The 26699-nt window shown below is 41.9% G+C and overlaps 1 protein-coding gene and 2 long non-coding RNA genes across 4 annotated transcripts in view; 1 reads left to right on the top strand and 2 right to left on the bottom strand.

Annotated features, from left to right (window-relative positions):
* Positions 1-511: 511 nt before the first annotated feature.
* On the bottom strand, positions 512-8023 carry LOC102151917. The gene is made up of 2 exons (XR_005381401.1): positions 6148-8023; positions 512-2509 (listed from the first exon to the last, which is right to left on the bottom strand). It is a non-coding gene; the product is annotated as an uncharacterized LOC102151917 (long non-coding RNA).
* LOC119866856 lies at positions 5903-7263 on the top strand. The gene is made up of 2 exons (XR_005381402.1): positions 5903-6693; positions 6952-7263. It is a non-coding gene; the product is annotated as an uncharacterized LOC119866856 (long non-coding RNA).
* Positions 8024-22872: 14849 nt separating the features above from the next.
* The window catches only part of KATNBL1 (katanin regulatory subunit B1 like 1), a 59640-nt gene continuing 55813 nt past the window's right edge, over positions 22873-26699 (bottom strand). For both annotated transcript variants that reach the window (XM_038579906.1, XM_038579905.1), the window contains exons 9-10: positions 25395-25488; positions 22873-23889 (exon numbers count right to left, since the gene is read on the bottom strand). In XM_038579906.1, coding sequence (XP_038435834.1) covers positions 23857-23889; positions 25395-25488 — 127 coding nt within the window. In that variant the 3' untranslated portion in view covers positions 22873-23856. The remainder of the gene's footprint in view (positions 23890-25394; positions 25489-26699) is intronic.

Below are 26699 nucleotides of genomic sequence, written 5' to 3'. Positions count from 1 at the left end.
AAGGTTCACAATGTCACAGTTTTCTCCTTAAGACTGAATAATATCCCATCGTATGTTTATACTACTTTTTTAAACCATTCATCCACTGGTGGACATTTGGGTTGTTTCTAAGTTTTAGTTATTCTGAATGGTACTGCTAATAGTGCATGGGTGTACAGATACCTGTTCGAATCCTTGTTTTTACTTCTTTTGAGTATGTTCCCATAAGTGAGATTGCCAGATCATATGGTATTTCTTTCTTTCTTTTTTTTTTTTTTTTTAAGATTTTATTTATTCATGGCAGAGAGAGAGAGAGAGAAGCAGGCGCCATGCAGGGAGCCGGAGGTGGGACTCGATCCCGGGTCTCCAGGATCACACCCCAGGCTGAAGGTGGCGCCAAACCGCTGAGCCACCGGGGCTGCCCCATATGGTATTTCTATGTTTAATTCTTTGAGCAGTCTCCATACTGTTTTCCACTGCAGCTGCACCATTTTACATTCCCACCAGCAATGCATAAGGGTTTCAGTTTCTCTACGTCCTCACGACACTTGTTAGTTTTTTTTTTTTTATAATAGCCATCCTAATAGATGAGAAGCAGTATCTCATTGTGGTTTTGTTTTCACTTCTCTAATAACTAGTGCTATGGTCAAATATTTGCGTCCCTTCAAAATTCATAGGTTGAAATCCTAACTCTTAAAGGTGGTTGTATTAAGACGTGGGGCATTTGGGAGGTGATTAGGTCATGAAGGAAGGGCCATCATGAATGGGATTAGTATACTTGTAAAAGGGACCCCACAGAGATCTCTAGTGCCTTCCACTATTCAAGGACACGACCAGGAGATGGCCATCTATGAACCAGAAAGCAAGCCTGCACCAGAATGAGATCATGCTAGTGCCTTGACCTTGGACTTCCTAGTCCCCAGAATTGTGAGAAATTTCTGTTGAATATAGGCAATCCAGTCTGTGGTGTTGATGTTGCTGCTGAGCATTTTTTCATGTGCTTATTAGCCATTTGGATTTCTTCTTTGGAGAAACGTCTATTCAAGTCCTTTGCCCATTTTTAAAGATAGTTACTTTGTTGTTGTTGAGTTATAGGACTTTTCATATGTTCTGAATATTAACTCCCGTTTAGATATATGATTTACAAATATTTTCTCCCACTGTGTAGGTTGTCTTTTTCACTCAGTTCATAGTGTCCTTTGATGTACAGAAGGTTTTTTAAAATTTTCATGTATTACAGACATATATATCAATGGAATAGCTGTAATCATTAAAAATGGTCCTCCATTTATGGGTAGGCTATGAGTATCCTCCAGTCCAGATGCCAGAATTGAAGTTCTTTCTTATGATCACATGACAAGCAGTTCTGTAGGGTTTCATGTAACACTAAATGCTATATTTTTAAGTTATTAAGACCCACTAAGATTTGGAATCCGTGGATTACATTAGCAGAGTATTAACAGTTTACCATAGGGCCTTCTGATTTGGGGAGGTCCTAGGCACTTTTGCTTTTGTTGACCTATTCTTCCATAAAAAAGATTAAAATTTTATTTTATAACTGCACTGGTATAAAGACAAATATAATTCAGGCAGATCCTTATTGTTTTGCTTATTTTCTTCTTATTTTAAAAGAAATTAAGATATTTATGTGGGCTCCCTAAAAGTATCCTGGGCCCTAGGCATTATGCTTACTGTGCTCAATACATCAGTTGGCGTTGGTTTGCCAAAGCTAAAACAGAATTCCATGAGGAGTGCTGGCGGTCATACAATACTTGGCAGGCTGCTGAGCTCCCACAATTAATGAGCAGTCAGATAGTTAGAATTCCTACAATTTTCAGACAGGATGCTGTCTGAAACACTGCATCAGCACTGTTGTGAATTGGTCATAATTTTCAGTTGCTGCTCTTCGTGCTTTTCAATTATAAATCACTGCTAGTGTACTTTATCTGTTAGTTTGTGTGAGTCAATCCAAGGAAGTCTAGTGACATAAACCAATGTATTTTTCCAAAAACCAGACTGTAAGACGTACATGTATTATTGTAGTTCTAAATGCCATTCAGTCCCTTTTGCTAAAGCAGATATATAGTTTCCCATGGTGTAATTTTCAGTTGTCAGAGCATGTTTACATATTCATATTGTTCTCCTATAAGTACAAATGATTCATAAATGGGTTTTTGTTACTGTTGTTCTTTGTTTTACATCTGAAGAATCAATTTGAGGGTTGCTTGGGTGGCTTCGTCAGTTAAACGTCCAACTCTTGATTTCAGCTCAGGTCATGATCTCAGAGTCATGAGATTGAGCCCTGTGTTGGGCTCCTGCTTGAGATTCTCTCTCTTTCTTTCTCTCTTTATTCCCCTCTGTCTTACCTCCCCTCTCCCTTTAAAAACATAATTTTTAAATGTTTTTCTTTATTATTTTTTAAAATAATTTTTAAAAAATAAAGAATCAACTCAGCTGTTGAAGAGGTCATCAATGATGGTAGGAGTCCAGATGCTGAAGAGGTGGTGGCAAAATATCTTGGATAGGTTGTCTAAGAGCAACAAAGAGAGATCAGAGTCATTTCAGGAAAAGATCCACAATACAAAGACAACAGGCTGGAAGTATCAGGGGAGCTAGGGGGGGAACGGTGGCCTCTCATTCTGACCCCAGGAAAAAGATATTGGAAAAGGGACCATCTCGCATTCTGGTCTGTAGAAAGGATGGTGAAAAGGAAATGTACACCTGAAAGAAGACATGTTAGAATCGAAGTTCTTGGGCTGTGAAGACATACATGTTCTTTTGTCTTTCCAGCTCCACAGGAGCAAATCAATCACAGGAAGCTGATGTGCATTATATTTCTCATTTAGAAGAGACCTATTAACAACCACCAGGTTTTTAGAAGGTTCTGAACATCTCACAGTGAAAGTAAACATCTTGAATCTTAAGTATGTTTGCTACATCTAACCTAGCAGGCTAATGATATTAATCTAAGATGGAACACTTAAAATGCTTTGAGAAAATGTAAGTTCATGTTTCTTTTTCTGTCATTTGGACCTCTATATTTAAGTACCCCAGATATCATCTGTTTATAAAGAATTGCTAAAATTTACTTCTTAAAAAAACAATATGAATCACAAATATAGTCGAAGTCCTATAATTCTAAGTTCTTGTGTCAGAAAATAGCCTGACAGATGCCCTGGTGGTGGGACAAACAGCTTACATCAAATAGTAAAGCATCCCGTGAACTTCCCAGAAAACAGCAAGGGAGTTACTTTCTTAAGCCAAGGTTCTGGCTGATTTGGGTAAGACATTCTGATAGAGGAGAGAATTAGGACCAATATATGAAAGCTCTAGAGAAATGGATTTCACCTTATTAAAGGGAAGCATCTGTAAGTCAGATGGAATAGACTATTCCCAGGAAGTGCCAGCCATGTAGCAGGAATAGGCCACTCCGCCCCTTGGCAGAGATGCTGTAAAGGAGAATCAAGTAACATATGGCTGCACGTGACGACTGTAATCTTGGGATTTTGTGATTCTTTATTTGGAGTCTGAACAGTTGTTTTAAACTGCCTAAGAGTTTATTAATACTAGTTACAGGAAATACAAATACCATTGCTCACATGCCAGGTAAGAAAGCCTTGAACACACACAAAGCAGAGTGCTAGTTGTTGTCATTAACAAACAACCTTTCAACAGGAAAAAGGAAACATGAGGTGACAATCAGCCCCATGATGAGGGATCATACCATCAGTGTTGCCAACTGATAGTCACTCTGTTAATTTAGGATTATGGTTTGAAATTTTTGCATTACAATTTAGCCTTTCCCAGGCTTCCTGTGAGGCCCTCATTAAATCTGCAAACCTGAGCATTATCATTTCTGAAAAGAGCCCTCCTACCATTCACAGACCTCAGTGATCCTCAGCCTTCTGTTGTGTCAGAATCACCCGGGAAACTTATTAAACATCAGATGCCCTGTCTCCACCCACAGAGATTCTGACTCAGTGGGTCTGGGATGGGGCCCTGGGCATTTCCAGGTTTATAAGCTCTAAGAGTCATTCTGATACACCCGAAATTTGAAAGCTGCTGACCTAGCTCAGCGGAAAGCATTTGCATTAAACAAGTAGCCTTGTAAAACTCTTTGAAAACAAAGTAGAACATAAATGTCGACCTTTATTTTTAGGCAGAATGCTTGCTGTGTGGCTACTAATTGTCAGCAAATTCTCAGAAGCAGAAATCATCACGTCCGTATATCAGTTTACTAATGAATTTCTCTTTAGCTCCAACCCAACACTTGAAAGTATAGGGGTTGATGGGATCCCTGGGTGGCTCAGCAGTTTGGCGCCTGCCTTCCGCCCAGGGCGGGATCCTGGAGTTCCGGGATCAAGTCCCACATCAGGCTCCTTGCATGGAGCCTGCCTCTCCCTCTGCCTGTGTCTCTGCGTCTCTCTGTGTGTCTCTCATGAATAAATAAATAAAATCTTAAAAAAAAATAAGTATAGGAGTTGAGAACACACAAACAGGCTGTGGGGTTATACCAGCGTTTGGGTCTTGGCCGTGTCAGTCACTAACTGGGAGACCTTGGCTAAGTGGCTTCACGTTGCCACACCTCAATTTCAGGTGGAAAAAAACAGGAATTAGAGAACTTCTTTCACAGGATTGTTATGGGAATTAAATGAGCGACTATGAATGGGGCATCTAGCACAGCTGCGGGTGCGTGGGAAACACCCAATAAATGGAAGCACTGTCATCATGACTAGTCACCCCATGATTTCAGTGCGACGTGGCTGTGATTGATGCAGGATTAGAAATAGAAATAGAATCAGTTTAATGAGATTTCTGTGACCATATATTTGTTCCAGGGGGAGGATGAGATAGATATGTGTCTCCATTAGAAACTGAAATCAGGAGCAGCCCCGGTGGCGCAGCAGTTTAGCGCTGCCTGCAGCCTAGGGTGTGAGCCTGGAGACCCAGGATCGAGCCCCACATGGCTGCATGGAGCCTGTTTCTCCCTCTGCCTAGTAAGTAAATAAAATCTTTAAAAAAAAGAAAAGAAAAAAAGAAACTAAAGTCAATGTTTTGTTTTAAAGCATGTCATTTTTAAATGACATGGAGCCTGTTTCTCTCTCTGCCTAGTAAGTAAATAAAATCTTAAAAAAAAAATAAAAAAGAAACCAAAGTCAATGTTTTGTTTTAAAGCATGTCATTTTTACCTAGTACTTTCCATTCTTCATTTGTTTCTGTCACTTAGAAGTAAACGGGCTATCCCAGGGCTATGATTTCACAGAAAAAATTAATGCCCTGAATGGGCTGCCCGTGTCATACTGCAGACCATACAGCAGACAGAAGCCATGGAAATCTGAGATTTGGGAGGCTGATTTCATACCTCAGAGCAAAGCTCTCCCTCCAAACCAGAATGCTTCTCTGAAACAAAAATGAGTATTTCAGTGGTGACAAGCATGTGTCCTAACAGCAGAAGGAGAGCGGTAGCAGTGCTCGGCAAACGGTAGCCCTTTGCTCTCGTTGGAGCGCTCTGACCCTTTCCATTGACATGAATGTGAACACTTTTCAGAATGAACAATCTTCAGCAACCGCATTTCCAAGAGAGAAGCTTAACCCGCTTGCCCCAGATTGCCCAGCTCGGGTTCTCGGAGATCTCTGGTCTTCTCCTGGAAGAATGACTCTTCCTTTCCCAGATACTATGAGTTTGTAGGGGTGGAGGCGGGTGAGGTGGGGGCAGAAAGGCCTCAGGAGCTAACCGGCAAGTCCCAGAGGCCACAGGCCGCCCCGACCCGCGGCCGACGCAGAAGCGCGCGGTCCCCGCGGCGGCGGCTCAGGGGAGCAGCGGGGCGCGGTGAGCCGGAGCCTTCCCGCCGGGTCCCAGGTTCGCCACTCGCCCCCGGCCGTCGCTCAGGGCACTGGAACCGCCCGGGGGCGGCGTCGGGCACGCTGCGGGGCAGACACCCGACACGGAATCCCGCCGGGCCGGGGGCCTCGGCCTCCGGATCCCCGGGGAAGGCGGCAGGGGCCGAGGCTGTTACGGGACTCGGTGACCCGGGCAGCCGCCCCCGGTAGAAACACAGGTGCCGGCGGCGGGCTCCGCGGAGCCGAAGCCCCGGTGAGCGCGCACCCGGCCCTCAGCGGAACCGCCCGGCGACCACGGCCAGCGGCCGCGCGTTCCTGCTTACTCACCTACTGCGCACCTTCGCACCCAGCATTCTCGCTCAGGGCGTGCAAGGCCGGGGTGGGGGCCCAGGGCGCCTTAGGCAGGCCGCCCCGCCCCAGAAGCTGCCGGCCGGCCACCGGGTGACCGCGCAGCCCCCGCCAAACGCGCGTCCCACGCGAGGCAGGAGCGCGCCGCGACCCGAATCCCGAGGGGACGATAAGCCGAGTCGCTTTAAGAGGAGGTGGGAGGGGAGGGCGGAGAGGGAGAGAAGCGAGTCCTTGGCAGAGGGCACAGGAACCAGGAAAGCTTGGAACTGAAATCGCAGGCTGTGCGGGGCCCCTGGCTGCAGGGTGAGGTGCGGCCCTGTGACGTCAGGATGCCACGAGGCCGGAGAGGAAGACCGGGGAGCGCCGAGGAAGCCAAGGCCTCCTCCGGGACCACGGACGACCGCTGGGGAATCTCACGTCAGGAATGAATGGCCCTGGAGAGCCCCCCCGCCCCCCGCCCTTGCAAAAGAGAAGAGAGAAGACTCAGTCGCTCTCTCCACGCCTGCCTCGAAGACAACCTGCCAAGTAGGTTCACCAAGTTTTACACCCCAAATGGTAGCCTGTGGTATTTCCTAAATTTACAAAAGCCGTTGGAAGTCTGGGGGAAAGAAGGCCTGATGGGGTCACCGGCCGCAGGGAGGCCAAGCGATCGACTCCAGGCTCTAAGCCAAACTTTAGAGGGCTCGGCTTTGTTTGTTTCTATGGTAGGTGTTGATGCCTTCACCCCGTATCTCCCGAAGCCTGTCTGATCCCAATTAACCATAAAATTACTTTGGTTTGTAGCAGTAATGAAAGTATCCTGATTGGAAGACAAAGGTGAAGACATTCTATCTACCATGAGCTTATAAAGGTATTTGAACAAATTGGGCGTGTGATATCTACTGCCTGAAATTGCTAATTTAGGTGCAGAGAGCAAGTTTTCTAGATTCCCTCAGGCTAACCTAATTGACCTCTATCCAATCACATCCACCAAAAAGAAAACTAAAAACAAGAGCACACACAACCCCGCTGCTCCCTCTACATGTGTGACGCCACTTATTTCCATTTTTCTGCTGCGTATTACCTTATAAAGCCTATAAAACCTTGTACAAAGCAGGTGCCTCTAGCAGGGTCTTTTTTCCGTGGAGATGCTCTTTTCAATCTGTGTGTTCACATGTATAACAGTCTGTTGGTCACCACACACCAGGAGACTCTCCCGAACTGTGGTGCTGAATCCGACAGGAGAAGTCAAGTCATAGGGACTTCAAAAGAGATCAACCCAGAAGGTTTCGTTCCTAACACGGACAAGAGGGTTGCCAAAGGGACCCTACCCGTGCTGATTTCATACATACCCCCCGTTGCAAAAACTTCACGTTTAAAATATTTGAAATTATAACTGCTGTCCTCGAAGGGTAAAGGCCAGATTCCTGGGTGTTTCTTGGTGCTCCGTGGGATTCCTGGCCTCTACTTTTCTGACGTGGAGGATTGACACGGACTGGCTGGCTGGGCCCACGGGTGGGTCCTGGCTTCACACAGGGCAGAGATCACACACGAGTGTGAGGTGAGGAAGTGAGAGCAGAGTTGATTGAAGCAGGGAGGGAGCGCAGATCCAGACGGGGCATCCGGGGGGCTTGGGGGGTGGGGGGCACTGAGCCTCCTCATTCTCAGGATCCAGGGTTTTTCTTAAGGCTCGTGGCCTGGCGCACATGTCTCCACAGACCTCAGGAACCGGTGAATACGAAGAAGGCAGGGTTTAGGTGTCCTCCGCCAGTTGCAGTATGTCCTGCGCCGGGGCCTTGGTGAGGCGGGCCCTGGGGCCCTGGGGCTCTGGGGCTCTGGGGCGCGCGCGAGGCGAGGCTTGCAGCTGGGGAGCGCGGCGGGCCCTGCCGGGAGGGCGGCCCTCGCCTCCTGAGCGGGACAGAGGGGATGCGCCTCGTCTGAACGGCCGACCGGCGCGTGGAGGGCGCGTGGAGGGCGGGCGCGGGGGCAGGCGAGACCAGACCGAGACGAGACCGCGACCAGACCGCGACCGCGGGCGCCAGGCAGGCAGTGGGCGGGCCCGGGTCTCCGTCCCCGCGGCGCCCGGGGCGGGGCGAGGAGGCTCCTCAGTGTGCGGGGGCGGGGGGGGGGGCCTGGTCTCGACCTGTCTCTGCCGTCTTAGGCGGACGCGCCTGTTCGCGGCCCATCCCTCACGTTACAGTCGCAGTCGAGACACACAAACCCCAAAGCACAGAATGGTCTCTGCCTTCTCCAAGAAAGGCCTCCGGTGGCCGGGCCTCCGCGGCGTGCTGCGACCCCAAGTCACTCCGTGCCGTCGCACACGCGTATTTCTGCCGCGGCCAGCGACAGCCGCCTCCGCGCCGCCGGGGCAGGGCCGGGCCCTGGGGCAGGGGGTCGCCCGTGGGGCCTGTGACCAAGATCCCGCGGCGCGGAGGAAGGGCTGCTCCCGCCTTGCCCGAACTCCTGACTCCCCACATCCTGAGCGTAGTAGAATAGTTGTTTAATGCCACCAAGGTTTCCTTTTTCTGTTCTTTTCTTTTTTCTCTTTTTGCCACCAAGGTTTTCTTTCTTAAATCGTTACTGAAATACAACCCACATGCCGTGTGATTCACCCCTTTCAAGTGTACAGGTTAGTGGCTGTCCCTCTGCTCGCACGGTTCTATGTCCATTGCCATCATTGGTGTCAGGACAGTCGCACTACTGCCACCCCTCCAGTCTCACCTCCCTCGGCTGTCGCCGCCCCGTCCTCCCGGCCCACCTCCCAGCCCGCGGCAGTCGGTGGCCTGTTCTGGGCATTCACATAAATGGGATCGCGCAGCACCGTCTTCCGTGAGTAGCTTCACTCACTTGGCCTGCTGGTTCCCAGGCTTGTGCTGTAGCCCGCAGTACTCTGGTCCCCTGGGGCCACCTGGGGCTCCGCGGTTGAGTGTCTGCCTCCGGCTCAGGGCCTGACCCCAGGGTCCTGGGATCGAGTCCCGCATCGGGCTCCCTGCAGGGACCCTGCTTTGTCTCTCATGGATAAATCTTTAAAAATAAATACCCCTGGGCGGCCCCGGTGGCTCAGCGGTTTAGCCCCGCCTTCAGCCCAGGGTGTGATCCTGGAGTCCCAGGATCAAGTCCCGCATCGGGGTCCCTCCATGGAGCCTGCTTCTCCCTCTGCCCGTGTCTCTGCCTCTCTCTCTCTGTCTCTCATGAATAAATAAATAAGATTTTTTTTAAAGAAATACCTCACTCCTATTATGAAGCAATATTCCATTTTATGTCTACATCACATTTTATTTATCCTATTATCACTTGATGGGATTTGTTTAGTCTTTGTCTTAGTTCAGGCTGCCATAATAAAAATGGCATAGACTGGGTTGTTTCAACAATAAACACTGATTTTGTGCAGCTCTGGAGGCTGGGAAGGCCAAGGCCAAGGCCCTGGCAGATTTGGTGGCTGGTTCGTGGGTGGCTATCTTCTCCGCCTCTCCTCGCATGGCAGGAAGGGCCACAGAGCTCCCTGCGGCCCGTTTTCTAAGGGCACGGATCCCATTCACAAGGGCGCCCCCCCCATGCTCCAGTCACCTCCCAGGGGCCCCACTTCTGACACCACCACACAAACATTCTGTCCATGACACACTTTGGTTGTTGTGAATCATACTGCGATGAACTCTCACGTACAGGATTTTCACAGATGGACATTTTCATTCTCTTGCATGTACGACTAGGAGGAGAGCTGCTGTGTCTTACAGTACCTCAGCTTCCCTACCTGAACAACGACCACAGTGTGTTCCAAAGTGGCTGTGTCACTTTACATCCCCACCAGCAAAGCACAGAGGCTTCAATTTCCCTGTAACGTCACCAACACTTTGTGTTATGCATGTTTCTCGCTGTGGTACGTTCCCTTTGTGGCTAATGATTTGAGCAGTTTTCCTTATGCCTGTATGTCTTCTTTGGAGAACTAACTGTTCAGAACCTTTGCCCATGTTTTAATCGGGTAGTCTTTTTATTGTTGAGCTGTAATAGCTGTTGATACATTTTAGATAGGAGTTCCTTATCAGACATCTGACTCACAAAAATTTTCTCTGATTTGGTGGGTTCATCAAAACCCAAGTTTTGGTTTGGATGAAGTCCAATTTATCTGATTTTTTTTCTTTTGTTGCTTGTGCTTTTGGTGTCTCACCTAAGAAACTACTTACTAATCCAAGGCTGATGACTTATATCTATGTTTTCTTCCAAGAGTTTTATAGTTTTTGCTCTGATATTTAGATCTTTGATCCACATTATGTTAATTTTTGTGAGTGATGTGAAGGGTCCACATACATTCCTAGGCATATAATATTTGGTTGTCCCAGTGATGATCATCAAAAAGATTATTCCTTCTGCATTTGCTTTAGCGCCCTTGTGAAAAATCAGTTGACCATGCATGTGAGGGTCTTTTCCCCTATTCTCCATTCCACTTCATTGATTTATATACCTCTTCTTCTGCCAGCACCACCTGTCTTGATTACCGCAGCTTTGTAGTAGGTCTTGAAATCCTAAAGTGTGAGTCTTCCAATTTTATCCTGCTTTTTGCAAGACTGTTTTAGCTCTTCTAGTTCCCTTGCAATTCTATATGCATTTTAGGATCAGCTTATCAATTTCTGTGAAGTCAGCTGGGATTCTGATTGTGACTGCATTAGATCTGCAGATCAACGTCAGGAGTATGGCTATCTTAATAATGATACCTATTCTGAACCATTACCATGGGACATCCTTCTATTTCTCTAGGTCGTGTTTCGTCTCTTTCCACAATGTTTCATGGTTTTCAGAGTAGAACATTTCCTTCTTTTTTTTTTAGAGTAGAACATTTCTCAGTTTCCATTTATTTCTAAGTATTTTGTTCTTCTTGTGCTACTGTAAATGGAAGCGTTTTCTTAATTTCATTTTCTTTTCTGAATGTTTTAGTTATTTGGGGGGAGGGGCAGAGGGAGAGGGAGGGAATCGGAGTGCACTCCCCACTGAGCCAGGAGCCCTAGGTGGGTTTCCATGGGCTCTATCCCAGGACCCTGAGATCATGAGCTGAGCCAAGTCGGAAGTCAGACGCTCAGGCGACTGAGCCACCCAGGTGCGCCCTTAATTTCATTTTCAACCGTTTCATTGGTGCTCTACAGAAATATGATCATTTTCTCTACGTGGACCTTGTCCTCTGCAGCCTTGTATTTCAGGGCAACGGATAAATGGCGCAGCAGTCCCTTCCTTACTCGGACGGCAACGTCCCTGCTGACTGACCCCTTCCCGCGGTGTTCTTCGCGCACGAGCTGAGCTGCGGCTCCGCACAGGGCCTCCTGCCTCCGCACAGCCCCTGCGGCCGCCGCCTGCAGCCTCGGCTCCGGCTCCGGGGTTGTCTGAGGCTCCACCTCGCCTGCGCTTACCTGCTTTGAGCCCCCTGCGCCCGCGCACACGGCCTTCCCCAGCGCCCGCCCCGGGCCGCGCCCTGCGTCTGGGCTGAGCTCCTCGCGCCGCGCGGGCGGGGACGGGACACGTGACGTCGCAGCTCCCGCCCGGCGGCTCTGACGTCACGGTTCCGTCTCCAGACCCGCGGCGGGTTGCGCGACCGCGGGAGGCTTGGAGGGAGCGAGGCTCCCCGCGGACTCGGGGCTGGGGACGCCGGGGAGCTGCGGCGGGGCTCCCCTCCCTGCGCGAGCACCTGCCTCGGGCCGCGCCGGGACCCCGGCTTCCGGGGATCCAGTCCCGCTCCCGGCTCCCCGGGGGCAGGCGGCTGCTCCTCGGCCGGCCCGCGGCTCTGCCTCTCGTGAATAAATACAATCTTCAAAGCAAACGTTTTTCCGGTTCGTTTAATGGAGGCTTCACCCCAGCTCCCAAAGGCATCACCTGCTAAAGCCGCCGTCGTTCACTGCAGGTGCCAGGTTGCGCAGCAGGCGCTCTCCTGTGTCCGTGCAGCTTTGCATCCTTTGAGCAAGTCCCCTCCCCGGCAGCCACCATTCCATTACCTGCTCCTACAAATTCAGTTCAGGCACCTCACGCAAGTGGAATCCCGCAGTACCTGTCCTGTGATTGATCCCACTCAGACGGCTCCCAAGTCTGTCCAGGCTGTCACAGACGGGGACAGTTCTTCCTCCTGCCCAAGGCCGAATAATAGTTTATGTATATGACATTAAAAAAATCCACTCACCTGTCAGTGAACATTTGGGTTGCTTTCTCATCTTGGTTACGGTGAATGATGCCATACTAAGCTAAAATTTTGATGAGCACAGATCTCATGTTAAGTGTTCTTAGCACATACACAACAAAGGACACAAGGAGACTGGAGGTGATGGATCTGTTTACTGCTTGGATTGTGGTCATGGTGTCTCAGGTAAGCATCTGTGTGCACAGATCTAAACGCATCAAATTGTGTGTATTAAAGATGTGCAGTTTCTGTATATCATTTATACCTCCATAAGGCTGTAAGAAAAATTAAAGCAAGCTTAAGGTGACGTGGAATTGGTGTAATCAGAATTCCTCTGGGTCAATTCTTGTAAGAAAAACCTCCCAGCAGCTCCCCATTACACAAGTAATAGTATGTAGGGAAAGGTGGAAAGATAAAATGTCCTTGAAAGTTGTAACAACCCACTGATGCCACTATTCTCAAATGACATACTGGTGGATAAATAATAAGCTAAAAGTATGAATCTCATGTGTCGAATTTAAAAATAAACGGTATACAAAACTCCCTATTAAACTTATTACTTGAGTTTTAATTATAAAGTTCAGAAGAACTTATCAACACCAGGGCAAATAGCTTCCTTCTTCTGTAGCCAGGCATCTAGTAAATACACTGCATAAGGAAAAGACTTCAGTACATTTAGTGTTTTTGAACAACTCTCTGAGGACAGGGGTTGTACCTAACCTTTGTGCTTAAGATCAATAAACAAAGAGCAAGTATAACCTATTGATTATGGACAGCTTCACTATCTCACCCAGCTGACATCTTACTATCCACTGGGTGTCTGGTAGCTTAATGCCTATGTTTGTTTGTTTGTTTGTTTGTTTATTTATTTATTTATTTATTTATTTATATTTTTATTTATTTATTCATAGAGACAGAGAGAAGCGGAGACACAGGCAGAGGGAGAAGTAGGCTCCATGCAGGGAGCCCGACATGGGACTCGATCCCAGGTCTCTGGGATCAGGCCCTGGGCTGAAGGTGGTGCAAAACCGCTGAGCCACCAGGGCTGCCCTTAATGCCTATGTTTAGCAGTAAATGAGACATGCAGTAAATAGAGAACTTTAGATAGAGCCTCAATCATACCTTAGTATTCATCAGACTTAAACCATGTCCTTACTTTTCCAATAAAAGTTTTGGGAAACTTAACTTGAAGTATGACTTTTAGAGAGCTGTATAATCAAACCAACAGGAGAAATTTCTATTAGTCTAACATGAAAAAGGAAAAAAAAAATCCATAGATTTAACTTGAATTTTGAGGCTGTTTTTTTTTTTTTTTTAGGCTGTTTTTAAAATAAAGCTTGTTAATGACTTCTTACATGATGAACCTAATTTTTTGGGTATTTATAAACATTTGGCTGTACACATATATTTCTAAACTATCAGTGTTAGAATTTACTCAGATCACTGGTAATACATATTACTAGGATGTTCTTGAAGTTTTTCCTTCTGTGTAGTCAGCTGTCACTTTTTTTCTAAAAAGACTGATCAAAAGATAAAAGTAACAGACATGAAACTCACACCATATGACAAATGGGAGTGTACCAGCTGCTGCAAGCTGCTCATGGAGGCAGTGTATATTTTATAAATATCCTGAAGTATTTCATTTCAAGGATATAATGCAGTTCCTCAAATATCACACTAGTCAATAGCTGAATTAGCATTTAAAAGCACTAAGTTCTATGTCACTTAAACACAAAACAGGTAACTGAGTCCTCCCGTAACAACTTATGTTTCTAAAGAATTATTAGGTCCCACTGCCTAATAAAGATAACAGAAAAAGAAAGTCACATTATTTTCATTTAGTTCAAATTACAAAAGTATATCAAGAAAACTTTGTCCAAGAAAACTAAGAAACAATGTAATATAATTCTAAAACATTAGCTACCCTTTTGAATACTACACTAAATACACATCAATTATCACGGCCACTAGAGCTTTCATTATTTAATTCCAAACTTATGTCGATATTTAAATAATTTAATAATTTAAATAATTACTTCAGTCCCACTACTCCTCTCTTGTGCCTTGCAGTCTGTTCTCAACAGCAGCAGCCACAGGGATTCAATTATTTTAAAGTATAGTTTCTCATCATCACCAAAGCCTTTTATTTTTTATTTTATTTTTTAAGATTTTATTCATGAGAGAAGGCAGAGACACAGGCAGAGACACAGGCAGAGGGAGAGGCAGGCTCCATGCAGGGAGCCCGATGTAGGACTCAATCCCGGGTCTCCAGGATCATGTCCTGGGCCGAAGGCAGACGCCCAACCGCTGAGCCACCCAGGTTCCCCACCAAAGCCTTTTAAAGCAAACTTTTGCCATTTCATGTTTTGAAGATTTGTAGAATGAAGTCATTATATACATTAGCTATGTAAATTCTGACAAAGCAAGAAGTGATTAAATTATTAAACTAAGGCAATAATAACATGGCCCTGGATCAATACTATCATTCTTTTTTTTTTAATTAAGATTTTTAATTTACTTATTCATGAGAGACACATACACAGAGAGGCAGAGACACAGGCAGAGGGAGAAGCAGGCTCCCTGCAGGGAGCCTGACACGCTAGATCCCAGGTCTCCAGGTTCATGGCCCGAGCCGAAGGCAGATGCTCAACCACTGAGCCACCCAGGCGTCCTTATCAAACATTCTTAAAAACCTAAAATGTTGGGATCCCTGGGTGGCGCAGCGGTTTGGCGCCTGCCTTTGGCCCAGGGCGCGATCCTGGAGACCCGGGATCGAATCCCACGTCGGGCTCCCAGTGCATGGAGCCTGCTTCTCCCTCTGCCTGTGTCTCTGCCTCTCTCTCTCTCTCTCTCTCTCTGTGTGACTATCATAAATAATAAATAGAAAAATTAAAAAAAAAACCTAAAATGTTAGGTTTACTTTGTTTCAATTGCTACACAGTTACCTTTGATTAATATATCTTTAAAGTTATTGAATAAAAAAATCAAAATATTTGAATATTTTAAAATTATTAGAAGGGTACTAACAATTTTCTGACCTATTTTGCTGTTGTCTTAATAAGTTCAAAGAAAACAAAACTATACCTGGCTAAATCACCAATAACTTTACAAATAATATGGAGAGTAAAGTTTTATTGCTATTCTTTAAAACAAACATTTTTTTTTTATTTTATATTTTTTATTTATTTATTTATGATAGTCACACAGAGAGAGAGAGAGAGAGAGAGACACAGGCAGAGGGAGAAGCAGGCTCCATGCACCGGGAGCCTGACGTGGGATTCGATCCCGGGTCTCCAGGATCGCGCCCTGGGCCAAAGGCAGGCGCCAAACCGCTGCGCCACCCAGGGATCCCTAAAACAAACATTTAAATGGATATGAAAGTAAACCAATGTAGCGGGACCCTAGAGTTGACAAAGACTAAGTTGTTTTACCTAGTTAGTATGAAAACATTCATATGCTATAGAAGAATTCAGTAAAAGACATTAGTGCCTCCATTTGTAAGAAAACCTCCCTCCCTGCGGTGCCTGGGTGGCTCAGTGGGTTGAGCTGTCCCACTCTCGGGCTCAGCCCAGGTCATTATCTCATGGAGATGGAGTCAGCAGGGAGTCTGCTTGAGATTTTCTATATCCCTCTGTCCCTTCCCTCGTTCAAGTGGTCACAAGCTCTTTCTCAAATAAATCTTGAAAAAAAGAGAAAATCCTCCTTCTTTATTCTATATAAAAATATAACAATCTTTATGGTTTATTAGCATAGAATAGTAGGTTGATGCTAGGCATAGAATATTCATACTTTTCATACATATATGAGTGTGTATATTTATAATTGTTAGCTTTACCTATCTCTGTTCCTATTATTCACCATTAGTTTTTCTCCATTTCTAGCATTACATGACTTCAGGATAGAATGCAAAGATTTTTTTTTTTTCGTTATTGAGAGAGAGAATGCATGTGGGGAGGGGCAGAGGGAGAAGCAGACACCCCCCACCTCCCCAGGGGAGCAGGGAGTCTGTCATGGGGCTGGATTCCAGGACCCTGAGATCATGACCTGGGCCCAAGACAGACTGATCCAGTGACCTCAGTGCCCCAGATTCTGTATTCTTAATTAAAAAGTAATCATGGCAGGGCATCTGGGTGGCTCAGTGGGTAAGCATCTGCCTGGGGCTCTCAGGTCAGGATCCTGGAGTCCTGGGATCAAGTCCTGGGGTCTTGGGATGGAGCTGGGTCAGGCTCTACGCTCAGCGGGGAGTTTGCTTGTCCCTATTCCTCTGCCCCTTCCTCCCCCCACTGTTCTCTCTCCCTTTCAAATAAAATCTTAAAAAAAAAAAAAAAAGAATACAGAATCTAAGGAAAATTATTTAGGCAGAAAAGAAAATTATCCAGCTAGAAGCACTTCATTAGATAGACCTTCTGTAAAAAATACATTGAGAGTCAAGTTATTAGGAATTGATTTATTCAGATAGAGCTGAATCTTAAAAATAAAATCTTAGTTCTATACTGACTTGATATTCATAGTATTGCTTAACATTATGAGTTTCAGAAATAAAGGGCAATCTAATTTAGAAAATTATGCTTGATGGCTAGAATACATCAGAATATAAATTGAAATTTTGTTCCTAATTAATTAAGATCATTTAAACACACTTATATGTTTCTTTTTCAAAATAGAGAAACTGTTTTTCCTTATAAGCACTCTTGCTAGCATTTTTTAAAAATTAGGTAATAATTAGCAATGGTCAAAGAAAACAGAATCCTATATTAAGAATGCTCCAAAAGTAATTCTCTAATTTTTTTTGGCTACTTCCAATTTCTCCACAGAAGTTAATAACTGCTCACAACATATAGCTTTAATAGGCAAAAAAGTTTTTCAGTTACCTTCAAGCTTTTCCAGTGTATGAAAGTAGGAAACAATATACCAAGTATCACTATGTAGAGTTTGAATTCATTTGCAATAAAAATATACATACACAAAAAAGAAAATCTGGAAGGAGACCCATTGGTTCCTCTGGGTGGATGAGATTATGGATGATTTTCTTTTTATTAGTCTATTTTACAGGGGAAAAAAAGCCACTGTACCTCACATGATTCTAATTATTTTAAGACAAAAACAAGAGAAACACAAAACACTGTGAAGAGATACCCTAAATTTCAAGCAAATGTATGTTTTACATATTACATGAAAATACCTTCACTTTGCACTATATAGATAGTCCTCTCTTACATGGATCCCATGTGAAGAGTAGACACTACACAATAGAAAAACAATTGCAACAACCTTTAAGAATCAAACACATTTTATTTTTTTTTAAAGATTTTATTTATTCATTCATAGAGACACAGAGACAGCGGCAGAGACACAGGCAGAGGGAGAAGCAGGCTCCATGCAGAAAGCCTGACCCGGGACTTGATCCAGGGTCTCCCGGATCACACCTGGGCCACAGGCGGCGCTAAACCGCTGAGCCACCGGGGATGCCCTCAAACACATTTTAGCTAAGGTTTTAACCTGTTGTAGCATGAACATTTACAAACCAATTTCCTAAATCAAAAAAGTGAGAGAAGAAAACTGGATATTCTTATTCTAAAATTATTCATTTTTAGCTGCTGTCACAAACAGCTTTGGATTATTCAATAACTTCCTCAAACAATGTATGCCCAAAGATGCCAATCCTTGCATTATTCTGTAAGAATCAATGCCTACTGTTTGCCCGGCTTTGTGCTCAGTACAGGACACGTGACGGAGAACAGTCTCGGCCTCAGGACGTTACCAATCTAGCTGGGACAACAGATGAACAGTTAGAAAACACTGACATAACAGTAGTGTTAGGACGACAGGGTTAAGATGAGAGTGTGTAGCAGATACCCCAAATGGTTTTAGGAGGTGTTTAAACTCCGTTTCCGTTGAGACCTGAAGGAAATGATAAATGGGTGCACTTGGGGAAGATTGTTCAGGCACACAAAACATTTGTGAAGAATGTTTTCAGCTTTGCAGTTTTCCCAGAAATGGAAATAAGTTCATTCTAGTTGAAGCACTGGAGGAGAGGAGGAGGAGGAGTCAACAGACTGTAAATCATACTGTTTATTCTAAGAGGCCTTAGGAAGTAAAATTTGTGCTTTATTGACTATGCGAGGGCAGCTTGTGTGGAGGCTAGCATAGAGAGATGCAAGAACAATGCCAGAGACCAGCAGGGGGCTGCTGGAATAATGTAGACCAAGGTCATAGCGGGAGAGGTGGAGAGACGTAAGATGAGAGAAACTGAGGGACGTGCACCAACAGGATCTGATGACTAATTTGGAGATGATTCAAAGCTCCGTGGCTTGATCATTGCTGACATTAGGGCTATTCTGTGAGAATGGAAACCCAGGACCAGGATACTTTCTGTCCCTGGGGGTGGGGGAGGGGGGGAGTGAGGGGTGAGTAGGGTTGGTGGAGGTGGAGAATGAGGTCAGTTCTGGATATAACGAATTTAACGGGTCTACAAGATGTCCCAATGGACGTTCTCAGTAGGCAACTGCAGATATAATTTATGAGCTAAGAGATTTAAGGCAAGATATTTCAGAATGATAAACATGTTCAATGTTTTCACGACCTTTAAAAAAAAATCCATGTCCATTTGATCCATCAAAAAACAGCGTCTCGTCCACCCCCAAAATGAGAACAATGAATGTAGACAGTACAGGAAACTATGGGAATAAACAATGTTTTTCAGGGAACTGGTAGAGTGAGAAGAGACCTTGAAACAGAACTTTGCTGACATCTAAGGGATAGGCAGAGAAGTCTTCAAAAGAAGGGACTGAGAAGTGAATTGGTTGTCCCCTCTACCAATTTCTGATCTAAGGAGAGGAAAAAGAATCTGGAAAGCTAAGGGCGAAAGATAGGTCCCTCCTAAACTTTCTGAGCTTTAGAATCTGCGTAAAAGTATCAGCCTTCGTTTTTCCTGCCATTGTTGAGGCTAAACTACAGTTGTACAGAAGAGGACTGGTGAGTATAGTAAAGGCAAGTCAGGGGTGAATTAGGTCCTCGTTCATCTAGTCAACTAATTGTACACAAAGGGCTAATGAAGTTTTTTTTCCTCTCTCTCTCTTTTTAAAATCAAAGTAAAAAAGTAAATGGACACTAAACCTCTCCTCCTGACTTCTGGAAGATGAGGTCCAATTCTAACTCAAGCTCCATGTTGCAGGTTTGGTTGATAAATAGTTAATTCTAGAAGCAAGTAATTCTGGCAATTCATGGTGTCATAACAGTCTTGGCTAGGTTCAGGAATATATATATATATTATATACACACACACACACACACACACATATATATATATAAAATCCTGGTCTAAATCTGAATGAAAGTACAGGACACTGTAAAGGATAAAAATCAATACTTGTTCAAGTATTGTGTATTTGGGGGCTGAATCCTCATCTAGACTCCTGGCATCTCTTATTTGAAAACTTTGTAATTCAGATAATGGTAATGCTGTTTATCAAAGCAATAATATATAACAAGCTTTGCTCTGAAAAACACTGGCAGCTCTGGGGCTGCCTTTTTTATAGAAGTCACTGTCTTTTGTGTTTTATGATTAATCACAGTCTATAAGAGAAAATACGGTGGTATATACTATGTTTCATTTGTACTTGATTTTTACTGACATTTGATTTTAGTAGATGCTGTTAAGTCAATGATCTTACCCAGAGAACGTTACAATGACTACAATATTTTATTTATTTACTTATTTATTAAAGATTTTATTTATTTATTCATGAGAGACAGAGAGAGAGGGGCAGAGACACAGGCCGAGGGAGAAGCAGGCTCCATGCAGGGAGCCCGACGTGGGACTCCATCCGGGGTCTCCAGGATCACAGGGGCTACCCAATGGCTACAATATTTTAAATATTAAGTACAGCATTGGAAAATATACTCATTATACTGGGTATATAATACATAGTATTTTTTATTTTTATACCTATTGTCATAGCTACTGAATCAATCAAGCTATCTTGCAACTTAGAGGCATACAGTGTTTAGGGATGAATTTTTTAATTCTATATTCTTGTTACAGAATAAAAAAGTAGGAGTAGTTGGTCACAAAGTTTTATGTCAATTTTCATATTTAGAGTTAGAAATTAAGGGAGAATGAATACCAGCCAATGTCCAGCAATACTATTTCCATTTGAAGTAATCCAGAAAATAAAAATTTGAAATATAAGTAGTGCATCCACATGGATCACTCCAGTTAAGTCAGTTGCTTGTGATTCTTTTTTTCTTCTTTAAATCAACAAAGGCAATTGACATTACCGTCTTGCTCTTAAATAGGAAGATAACTGGGAGTGACTGCTAAAATATTAACTTAAATTTTGCTTTTCAAGCTCCTTGACTGATTTAAGTAGCTAAATATTTAAATATAATTCCTACTATCTGCATTTAATAGCTAATAATCATTTCTCAAGTTATCCATTCATGTTAATTATACCAACAACTTGCCAAATACAGAAGTGTTCTAAGTTTGTGAAAACTATTACTATTTCAAAAGCCAGAAATGTAGCCCTGAGTCCATATGACCATTTTTAAGATTAGGATATAACATGTATCAAGAATGTTTAAGGGCATAAAGATTTCATTCCTCAGTAGCCCTTAGAGTTTAGTGCTGATATTAATGATTTCCCCAAGTAGATACAGTATTTATATCCAAATCCTCATATCTCAGGATTCAAGTAAATAATCTGTCAAATTACTTTTGAAATTACTGCCAAATGATTAATTTTAAAAACCATCTGATAATGCTTGCTTCCTAATTTTTAACCCTTATCTGATCATGACCACTTACTACAAAATTCATTCACCTTATCTCTAGTAGAAGCAAATTACTTGATTACAACCCTCTATCATCTCCATAAACTTCCTGTTCCTAGACCTGCAAAGTTAGCAAAGTCAAGTACAGAATACCTAAGAAGGTAGAAGAGGTAGAAAGGCATAGAGATGTTGGGTAGTCCCTCAGTTCTGTATACTGCTCAGCAGCACAATAACAAATGAGTGATGACAGACAGTAATTGTTCTAATGTAGGTCAATATAGCAGCCAAAATACTTTGGAAACACTTTCTTTGGCTCTTTCTGAAGATCAGATCAACACTGTTCTGATTAAATAGCATAAGAGGAGCTTAATAGCAACCAAAGTGTTCAACAGTATTTACTTACCTAACATCTTTTATCCAAAAATCTAAAAGTAGCACTAAAAATAATACTAATAATCATAACTCAGTAACTGAGAAACGTAGGTACTAACAGAAACTGCAATGGGGCCAAGAACAGAAATTAGGAGTTGTGTGGTACCGAATAGTATTAGTGAGCTAAAGACTCTACTGCCTCATATACCTCCGAGTATACTTTCCTTTAACAAACTCAAACTTAGACACAAGAACTCAGTGTTAATAGGATTTCACCTTTTCTTACTATGTTTTATTTGTATCTGATTTTTACTGAAATTTAACTTGTTGAAATTTGATTTTTAAAAGATACTATTTAGAAAATGATCTTACTCAGAGAAAATTACAGTGACACAATATTGTAGATATTACATTAATACTATGTTTAAATATTAGATTAAAAGTCTATACTATCACAAATACCAATTATTTGAGTTGTTTATCCATTTGAGATGAATGTTTTATGCTAAGCTATACACATTACCTTCCTTGTGACTAAGCTGAATTTGTAAGATATGTACCTAAGAGAAGTTGTAATCTGTAGCCATGAATAGTTCTGTTTATGTGTATAAAGCTAATCAACCTATAAAAGGATTGAACTCCTGTCCTTAGCCTTATTAGCACCTGCTCCAACTGAGTTAACTGGTTCAAACTGTTAGATAAGACAGTGATAATTAAAGGAATAGGAACAAAGAAAGGTTATATTTCATCATCTTAAGGTTTCACAGAGATGACGCAGGTTGACAATTCAAATTCCCACCTTCTGAAAAACAACTTCTAAATAACTCAACTCTCAAATCACCGAAATGCCGTACTCTTAAATTATTCTAAAGACTTAAGAAAATAGCCAATTATTAAAATTGATGTTCACTGTGAGGAATACATAGCTATGTGAAATATAGGTACACAAAAAGTAAAGCTCAGTGACAAATAACATTTTTAAGGGAAAAAAGTTGGGATTCACATCAGTACTGGCTAACTGGATACATGCTAAAGATTTACATTCAAGTGCTTTTAGAATTATTGCAGAGAAATTACTAAAAATCTTTGCTCAGATACCTCTCAGGCTTATAAAGAGATGATGCACAAACTACCAATAGTGGTATTTAAATCCCAATCACTTTCAAGATAAGATATACAGCTGTTAAGACATTCCAGAAGTGGGTGCACTGACACTCAAAATGGTATAAAAAAAAAGGACCTCATATGGTCTGCTGGCATTTTATACCAACCACTGGAGGAGGTAGTAACGTAAAGGGTTGGAATTTAAAACAAGGTCAGCACTAACTGTAAACGTTTCTAAAGAACTGTATGTAATTCTTTAAAACATGAGTAGTGAAAAAGAATTGGAACTGATATAAAAGTAGAATTAAATGAAGCAAAAATTAGAAATATTTAGTGAATTTACTCAAATGAGGAAAGCTTAAATGATACAGAACTGAAAATATTAGAAATCTATATACAATAAAAAGTGAATATAAATTAGCCAATTCCATGGACATTTCCAGTTAGCATTCACACAAATACATATTCACTTTTTTCTTTTTATATAGGAATAACACATACATACATGACAATGATTCTGACAAAAAAAATCAAAGATACTAAAAATATTCTCAAGTTTTAAAAATGGTATGGAATAAGTTTTAACAACAATGTTCTACATGAATGGAAACCCTTGATTTGATTCCATGATTTTATCATGCCAGAAGCATGGCTGGTTTTAATTTTTTTAAACAGATACTGGTACACATTGGCTTATTAATAATTAAGGCTTTTTGTATACACAGTGTCTCAGTGTGGACAAATTTTTAGTATTGATTATTTGCTATGACATTTAAACTTGCAAAGTCTTTTCAAAATAAGAAAATAGCTGCACACATTTAAGTGTTTTCTTATAAAACACAATCTTCAAAAAGTCATTATGATAGGTCTTTGTGATTTCTAGTAATAAGTCCTGTCTTCTTTTTTTTTTTAAGTCCTGTCTTCTTTTTGACACAGTATAAATTATATTCTTAAACAAGATTGCATTAAGACCCAGTAGTTCTTTTTTTTTTTTTTTAAGACCCAGTAGTTCTTAAACAATGTTACCAAATAATCATATAAATCCCAAATGCAGCAAAGGTGAACCATCCTCATAGTGCACTTTCACCTCACTGAAGTTGAAGCTGCTCCTTTTGGATATTTTCCCACTTCAATGTGAAGTAGATTGTTAGGTTTTCATTAGTGGTTTCATATGCGGCTTTTTAAAGAAAAAAAAAAGTTTTTATTTCTTCCACAGTTCACAGTTCTCAGATGAAAATTCTTTTTGGAAAGCTCAGTCTAGGGATGTTTTGAATAATCAAATGCTCTTTAATAGACGGATTCTCTCAATGCAACTGTAATAAATAAGCGTCTACATCCTTAGAAAACAAAACAAAAACATTTCATTAGCTGGTACGGCAAATACACAGATGCACACCCCATTTTCCTCTCCCTTTTTGTCACTTGACTTGCTTTTGCTTTCTTTTGTGACCTTCTGAGGGTAAAAAATGTGTCTTACTGAATTAAGCTGTATTTTGTTTAGCCAGGGTCTGGCTAAAAGCATACAGCACATTCTCAATAAATGTTTAAGTGTTGAGTGAATGCTTTGGTTCCTGTGATCAAACAACTCTGCTTTTATAGTGAAGCAAGATCATGAAATCACTTCCAGCAATTCCTGCAGTGTTATATAAACTCTAGGCCAGCTTGATGACACAGCCTTTCTGATTTCTACCCTGGAAAAATTAACAATTGAGGGTTTAATACTGTAAAAGAGGTTTTTATCCCAGTTAAAGGAACTTCACAGAACTTGTAATCATTCACTATTCTATTCAATAATAAATATAGTATCTTAAGGTCATAGTCACAATAAAGCTTCTCTGGATAAAAAATTGCAATTGAAAACAAATTTCTAAGGAAACAATATTTTTTCAGTACTAACAAGAATGCAAGGTGCCTCCAGAATGAGGTGATATATGATGCATGCTCTATATCCATTTTCTATCAAATTTTACTTTCTTTTCCCTCCCATTATTGAAAGAACAAATTAAAACAACAAAGCACTGGGAAATTGATTTTATGACATTTTCATTAAGAATTCTACAAAGTAAAATTACACACACTTATAACACACTTGATACATCATTTTGCTTCTTTTCTTGAAGGTATACAAGTAGAATATCGCAACTAAGCCCATAACATAATTATCTCTTACTTAGAATACTGTGTTTTTAAACTAAAGAATGCTTGTATATTTGTAATTAATGCCCATTTATGCCCAGTAAACAGGTGCAAATATTTCTTAACAGTGATTTTTTTCCCCCTGAAATTATATTTCAACTACCAATGTTTTCTGGAGTTTAAATATTAAAATCCAAATTAGCAATGTGCATTTTCCTTTAAGAGATAAAAAAATAAAGACTAATGTCAAATTTGTACTGTGATTTGAACATTTACTTTCCCAAAAGCATGACATTAGCAAAAGCCAAGTAAGAATTAATACCCTGAAACCACTTGATCAGGTTCCTCATCCCCTTGCTTCCTGAGTGTCCCTATCTTTTCAAATGTCTTCCTAACCTGGGTTCTTAACCTTTTCTCTAATGGAACTAGTTCATTAAATTCCCTCTAGCACATCATTTCCACAGCTATATCTGAAACATATTCAATGGCTAATTCCTGTGTTTCTTGCAAAAGTCATATTCATACCCAGAGGACCTTAAGCATTTGTAAATATGAAACTGACTTTAGGCCTTATTAGAATAATACTATATTGGATATTTGAAAGACTTCCTTTATGGATGCATAATACCAACATATTATTTCTAATATTTAATTAAGCTTAAATAGAGATTTTAAGCTTAACTTTTTAAGCTTAAATATAGATTACCTTGGCTATATTACCAGTGTATCCTGGAACCAAAGTAAGATGGTTTTCCTGTTCCCATAATCCACTTAATTGTTGTTTTAAAATCTGAATATTTCTATGAGAAAATAAGAAAAAAATGCAAATATAAGAATATGAACATAGTAAATACACTTAATGAACAGTTTTTAAAATTTCAAGTATTTATCAGGAGAATTGTACCACTTGAAATCAAGGAGCTATTTATTTATTTATTTATTTATTTTCAAGGAGCTCTTTAAAATAATATTTGCAAATCATGGAAATGATTTAAATGATTTACTTATTTTTTTTTTTTTTAATTTATTTGTGATAGTCACAGAGAGAGAGAGAGAATGAGGCAGAGACACAGGCAGAGGGAGAAGCAGGCTCCATGCACCGGGAGCCCGACCTGGGATTCGATCCCGGGTCTCCAGGATCGCGCCCTGGGCCAAAGGCAGGCGCCAAACCGCTGCGCCACCCAGGGATCCCTTACTTATTTGTTAAAGCAGGAAAGAAAACCAGGCATTTGGAGCATTTGGGCAACCTGGTCTTGGGTTGAAGTGGGAAATTTTTGAGAGCCTAGAGAGAAAATCTTTAAGAAGATTGTTGGGAGGGACACCTGGGAGGTTCAGTGGTTGAGCGTCTGCCTTCAACCCAGGGCATGAACCCCAGGGTCCTGTGATTGAGTCCTACATCAGGCTCCCAGCAGGAAGCCTGCTTTTCCCTCTGCCTGTGTCTCTGCATCTCTCATGAATAAATAAATAAAATCTTTAAAAAAAAAAAAAAAAAGAAGATTGTTGGGAGATAATTTTTTGCAGCTTCATGAATCTGGCTCATTTGGTAGAATGCCCATACATTTTTACATCAAGGCGATACTCAAATTATGATGATTATAATACAGTTTTTAGAATTACAATCATCCACATTTGATTCTCAGGTTAATGTCTAGGTAGTCAAAAGACTTATAGGTTGCAGGATGCTTCTATCCCTGTGCCTCAATACTTAGTCCACCAGAAGCCATCTCTTTTTTTCTCCTTTACTCATTGTAACAGATATGAGGGTTAAACAACTACTGTGCTTTTTCCCTCCTAAAATGAAGTGTAAGGTTCTGTCAGAAAAAGAGAGGGGATTACTGGGCTTTGGAATTCAACTTCCATGTATAATTTTCACATGTGAACACTATTCCAATTTAATATTTCTCTGAAGATAAAGAAAATCAGTTATTATTTAATGATGATAATGGAATAGAATTATTACCTAGTTTATTTTTATTTTTTAAAGATTTTATTTACTTATTCATGATAGACA

The sequence above is a fragment of the Canis lupus genome, chromosome 30 (assembly GCF_011100685.1).
Source record: "Canis lupus familiaris isolate Mischka breed German Shepherd chromosome 30, alternate assembly UU_Cfam_GSD_1.0, whole genome shotgun sequence".
NCBI classification, from domain to species: domain Eukaryota; kingdom Metazoa; phylum Chordata; class Mammalia; order Carnivora; family Canidae; genus Canis; species Canis lupus.
This window is presented reverse-complemented; position numbering and strand designations above follow the sequence as displayed.